General features: G+C 36.5%; 1 protein-coding gene across 1 annotated transcript; it reads left to right on the top strand.

The window, feature by feature from the left end:
* Positions 1 to 4533: 4533 nt before the first annotated feature.
* On the top strand, positions 4534 to 5837 carry LOC122225550. The gene is made up of 3 exons (XM_042948405.1): positions 4534 to 4548; positions 4929 to 4961; positions 5058 to 5837. Exons 2-3 carry the CDS (start codon positions 4937 to 4939, stop codon positions 5654 to 5656), a joined length of 624 nt encoding a protein of 207 aa, XP_042804339.1. The 5' UTR covers positions 4534 to 4548; positions 4929 to 4936; the 3' UTR covers positions 5657 to 5837.
* Positions 5838 to 6057: the final 220 nt, after the last annotated feature.

Here is a 6057-nt window from a genome sequence, read left to right on the forward strand (position 1 = left end):
AGCAAAGGAGAAAAAAGAGAGAGAGAAACCAACCAAGAAACAGACCATAAAGAACAAACTGAGGGTTGATGGAGACCGGTGGGGGGGAGATGGGCTAGATGGGTGATGTATGTAGGTGTTGAATCACTAAATTTTACACCTGAAATTAAATTACAGTGAAATATTACAGTGTATGTTAAATATTACACTGTATGTTAACTATACATATGTATTTATATGTGTATGTATATATCTATGTATGTATATGTGTATCTCTCTTTATATATGTATTTATATATTTATATTTATATATATTTATATATATATAAAGAAGATGTGGTGTATATATATGTATATATGTATATATGTATTTATGTATTTATTTATATATATATGTATTTACATATGTATTTATATATTTATATATGTATTTATATATTTATATTTATATATATTTATATATATATAAAGAAGATGTGGTGTATATATATATGTATACGTATGTGTGTGTATATATATATATATATGTATATGTGTATCTCTCTCTCTCTCTCTCTCTCTATATATATATATATATATGAATGGATAAAGAAGATGCATACATACGTATACATATGTATACACCACATCTTCTTTATCCATTCATCAACTAACTGGAATTTAAATTAAAAAATTTTAAAAATCTGTTGAATTTCTCTATATTAATGGTGAAAAAATCCAAAAACAAACTTAAGAAACAATCCCATTTACATAGCATCAAAGGAATGATTTCTGCAGTCTCCTATAAAAAGAGATCTATTATCACTTAATCCTAAATTTAATAATTTTCTATAACTTTTCTCTGTCTCTTGAGAAAGTGAAAAAGAAAAAAGCCATCAACAGGGTTTCTGTTTCTTCTTATTAGTTTATTGAGGAACTTCACCAAACATCTATAATTGAAACAGTCTAGGTCTTTGAAACTTAATGATTACCATAAAGAAATATACCAGAAACTATTTATTTATTTATTTATTTATTTTACCAGAGACAACTTTAAAATATGTGGTAGAATAAAGGGAAAAGAGAGGGTTTGAGATGAGAACACAGAGAAACAGTAGCTTACTTTCTGTTATTGACACAAATTGCCAAAATGAGGCAGTGATCAACAGTGGGAGAAGTAGGATATAAAACTGTCATGCCAAAATGCAGGGATTATCTCCTTGTTTTCCATTGAGAAGCTTCTTTTTTTTTTTTATTGACATTTTTTAAAAATTTATTTTTGAGGGAGAAAGAGACAGGGTGTGAGCAGGGAGGGGCAGAGAGAGAGAGACACAGAATCTGAAGCAGGCTCCAGTCTCTCAACTGTCAGCACAAAGCCCGACATGGGACTCGAACCCATGAACCGTGTGATCATGACCTAAGCCAAAGTCGGATGCTTAACTGACTGAGCCATCCAGGTGCCCCATCACTGGGAAGCTTCTGTATGATTCCAATATAGCAGAAAAATGTTGCTGACCTCCATTTGCGTAAAAACTCCTTTTGCATAAAAACTTTCAGAATGACAAGGAAAGTATTTCCTAAAAACCTGTAACTGTGCTTAAATTCAGTAGGTGAAAACTCAATAGACCAGATGCGTATACAATTCTTGGAGAGAGATAACATACAGAATAATATGAAATGAGTATATCAACCCTCCAAATGCATATTTAATACCATATATAATACTATTGAGACATATGAGTTGTAGCTCCAAGAATATTTCAAATTTAGCACAGGAAGAAATCCAAGGGCAATTGGCAGGGTAATAACATTCATGTCCTAAAGTCAGATTCACAAATAGAAATTCTAGGAAGCCCAAAAGACTTTAACAGGAAAATTATTGCAGGGCCAAAAAGCGCAAAGTGTCTGAAGAAAATAAATATTATAAGAGAGAGACAATAAACACAGCAAATGAAACATCTTATACCTAAGGAAACATTTTTAGAAAATGTACAAGGTGTATAAAATAACTAAAAGTGAGATATTCAAAGAGACATTAAAGGATATTTCATTAATTTAAAAAACCCCATAGGAGCACCTGGGTGGCTCAGTGGGTGTAGTGAAACAGTTCTGCCTCTTGATTTTTATGGTGGTTACACAACTATATGCTTTTGTAAACACTTGCAGAAGTACAGCCTAAAAGGGAGAGAATTTTACTGTATTATACCTTAGTACAAGACATTTAAAAAAATTTTTTTTAATGTTTACTTATTTTTGAGAGAGAGAGAGACAGAGCATGAGCCAGGGAGAGGCAGAGAGAGAGGGAAACACAGAATCCGAAGTAAGCTGTAGGCGCTGAGCTGTCAGCATAGAGCCCAAGGCGGGGCTCAAATTCACAAACTGTAAGATTGTGACCTGAGCCATAGTTGGATGCTTAACCGACTGAGCCACTCAGGTGCCCCCAAGATATTTTTTAAATGTTAAAACAATAAAGTTTTCAGTAGAAAACAACATTTTCATGATATTGGAGTAAGTTGTTACTTAAATAGGACACACACATCACTAACTTGAAAGGAAATAAACATAGGTTTCAACAATATTAATATGAAAAACTTCTGTTAATTAAATGATGCTATTAAGAGGATGGAAAGGCATCCCTCAGAGTGAGAGAAGATATTTACAATTCACACATCTATCAAGGACTCATATCCAGAACACATAAAGGACTCCTAAGTTCAATAAGAAAAAGACATACAACTTATTAAAGAAAAATGGGCAAAAGACTTGCACAAGTACTTCACAAAACACAATATTCAAATAGCCAATGAGCATTGCTCAATTTCATTAATCATGGAGGAAATGCAAATTAAATCTATATGGAATACAGCTACATAGCAGAATAGCTCAAATGAAAAACACCTGGGGCGCCTGGGTAGCTCAGTCAGTTAAGCGTGTGACTTCAGCTGGGATCATGATCTCATGGTTCGTGAGTTCGAGCCCGCATCAAGCTCTGCACTGACAGGAGTCAGCTTAGGATTCTTTCTCTCTCTCTCTCTCTCTCTCTCTCTCTCTCTCTCTCTCTCCCCCTCCTCTGCTCATGCTCTCTGTCTCAAAATAAATTAAAAAATTATCACACACACACAAAAAATTAAAATGAAAACCAACTGGCAATGCAAAGTGTTGGTGAATATGCAGAGGAAATCTCTCATGCTGTGGAGGTGTAACTAATATATCAAAATACATGTACAGAATAGTTATAAAGGCACCATTTGTAAAAGCCCCAACTTTAAAATCACCAGCATTAAAATGAATGAATTAAAAAAATAAATAAATAAAAATAAAATGAATAAATAAAATATGGTATATTCACACAGTGAAATACTCTATAGCAAAGAGAAGGAAAGAACCACAACTACACTCAACAATATTATAAATGGATCTCACAAACAATATATAAAACAAACAAAAAATTCCAGACACAAAAGATTACATAATTTATGATTCATTGATATACATTTCCAAAGCAAACAAATTATATTGTTAGATGTTCAGATATTGTTTACACAATGGAGAATGGTAACTAAATGAGCGTACAAATGGGGCTTTGGGGATGTTGGTATGTTCTTTTCTCGATCTAAATGACAATCACTTGAGTGCGTCCCTTCTGTGAAATTCATAGGACTGAACAATGTGACTTGTGTACTTTTTTGTGTATGTTTGCCCTTCAAAAATTTTACTTCAAAGTGTACTGAAAATCTACTCCAGAAACTACAAACATAATTTTAAGAGACCTAAAAAGTTAGGAGAGAAGACTGGGAATACTTCAGTCTGAATGTATCCCACCCCTCCTCCAATTTTAAAGTCAACACATCCCCTTCTCCTAAGTTGGGCAGCAGCCAGAACCACCAATCCATCAGGTGTGGCTTCAGGCTCCGTAGAAAATCCCCATAGAGAAAGTTGAGGCAAGCCTGTCCCTTCTCCGTGTGAGAGTTTTTTCAGAGAGTCCCAGGGCAAGGATTAAGCATGGCGTTTTCAAGCATGGCTTGACTTTCCAGTAACTGTAAGAATTTGCTCTGAAAATCTCTTTCCAGTTCATAGGAGGGATAGCGAATTACAGAAAGCACAGAGGTCACAATAAACTTATTGGAGGAAAAGCGCTCCTCACACCATCAGATCTGTAATTCTTTTTAATTTCTGTTTTGTTATTGAAGCATCTGCTTTATATCACTAATCACCAAGGAAATGCAAATAAGATCAGTAATTAAAGGCAAGAACTACCTCATTCGTTTTTCTATGCTCAGGACTGTGTTTGGTGCTCAGAGTCCGCTCAAAGTGATGAGCAGCCGAATATAGCGCAAGTAAGAAATTTACACGCTCCCTCAGTAAAAGGCAATCCCTGCATCTCGACTGGTTAATCAGAAGCAGATTTTGAAACTGGTAACGGGAAAGTTGACCTCAACTGACACTAGTCAATTCAGTCAATCTATCAGATAGGTACATCTCAGGGAGAAGCGCTGAAGACTTACCTTTCAGCACTCATATTCAGACACCTGTGGGAGTTCTATGACAGTTGGAACTATACTGTTGATCAGAGTGGGTTGACTGACACAGGTTGGCACGCAGATTATAAAAAGAAGGAAACGACACAGAGTGTGTGCTGAGAGCAAAAGGGATAGTGGTATAGAGAACTTAATAACCTGTGGGAAGAGGTTGGGAAATGAAATGGAGTTGGGAAGAGAGATGGGCAAGGAAAAATCAGAAGGGGTTAGCAAATGAAAGAACAGGAAATATTAGTAAGTGGGCATATTTTTTTTTTTTTTGAACCCTCTCCTAAACTCTCTTCGGAGTTGTTCTCTCACCTGAGACAATTGAGTTCCCTCACAGAGACCACCTAATAAGAGAATAGCAGAGATGGCACAAACGGGCAAACTGGGCTAAAAGGGGCAAAACTACAGTCATTCTTCCTCCCTACTTTGCTTTTGTCTTCCTAGATTCCAAGATGGCTGAGACTACTAAACTTTGGGGTATGGCGCCTGTCATACTGAAGATGAGCAAAGACCCCACAAACTTCTACATAGGGCGGTCACTCTGGTTCAGCATTACTTTTCTTTACGTTTCAGTTGTGTATGTGGTGCAAATCACCTGGCTTCGTCTGTTCCGAGACTTCCAGTGCCACGGAAACATCTCCAAAGTCTGTCTAGCAGAATGCTATGAGAATCACTTCACTAGGCCTGTGTTAGGAGTTTGGTATACGGTTGGCTTTGCCTTTTCCACCATCTTTTTTGTGATGGAGTTTTTGGTCTGTCAGAGTGTGCGTAAACTGACCAAGATATTTAGGAAGGAATCTTTAGGAAAGAAGCCTAGCGACACTCACGGCAACACGGAGTACGTGAAGGCAAATGAAGATGAAATTTTTGACTTATCCCGGGAAAAGCCCCTGTTGGCAATGTATCTTGTCTACTTTCTGATACAGTTGTCTATACAGGTGATCTTCTTGGCCATTCTTATTCACTATCACCTACCACTGATTAAAACCCCCATTTGGTGCAGTACCCCCATGTGTCATGGGCCCTATGAATGTGTGCTATTGGGGACACAGGAAAAGATGATGTCCATTATAATTCTGGCTACATACTCCGTGGTCATCATGATGTTTTGTATTATGTTCTTCCTGTACACCATTAACACATACCTAGCCATGGGACGTAAGTTTCTCTGAGGAACACAGAGGCTCTATGACATCCTCAGAGTAGCCCTGATGATTATCACTGATTACAAAACGTGGAATGATTGCAAAGGAGGCCTGTAGCAGTCTCATTCTGGAAGAATACATACTTCATCCTTCTTTCACAGTCCCCAGGACCTGCTGGTCTTAGGAAAATAAAACTTGGATACGACAAGCCTGCTTTCTTCTCTTTGGGGTAATCAATTTTTCCTAAAGAAAAAATTAGAATCATTTTCAGAGGATTATAAACGGAGGACTGAGAGAGCATTCCACCCTACCAGTTTTGATATGCGATCACAGTGAAATTTTAAGGGCTATTCTTTTCCATTTTGTTGGTTAGTAACTTCAGATTGAGATTAAGGGGATTTACATAATGAGAATTTTAGAGGGAGGGA

This window comes from Panthera leo, chromosome B4 (assembly GCF_018350215.1).
Source record: "Panthera leo isolate Ple1 chromosome B4, P.leo_Ple1_pat1.1, whole genome shotgun sequence".
Lineage (NCBI taxonomy): Eukaryota > Metazoa > Chordata > Mammalia > Carnivora > Felidae > Panthera > Panthera leo.

Bases quoted from the DNA above. Each gene is read 5' to 3' on its own strand.
- LOC122225550 (XM_042948405.1), top strand. From the start codon at position 4,937: ATGGCTGAGACTACTAAACTTTGGG. The intron at 4,962-5,057 runs GTATGGCGCCTG...TTTACGTTTCAG, and splicing joins TGAGACTACTAAACTTTGGG to TTGTGTATGTGGTGCAAATC.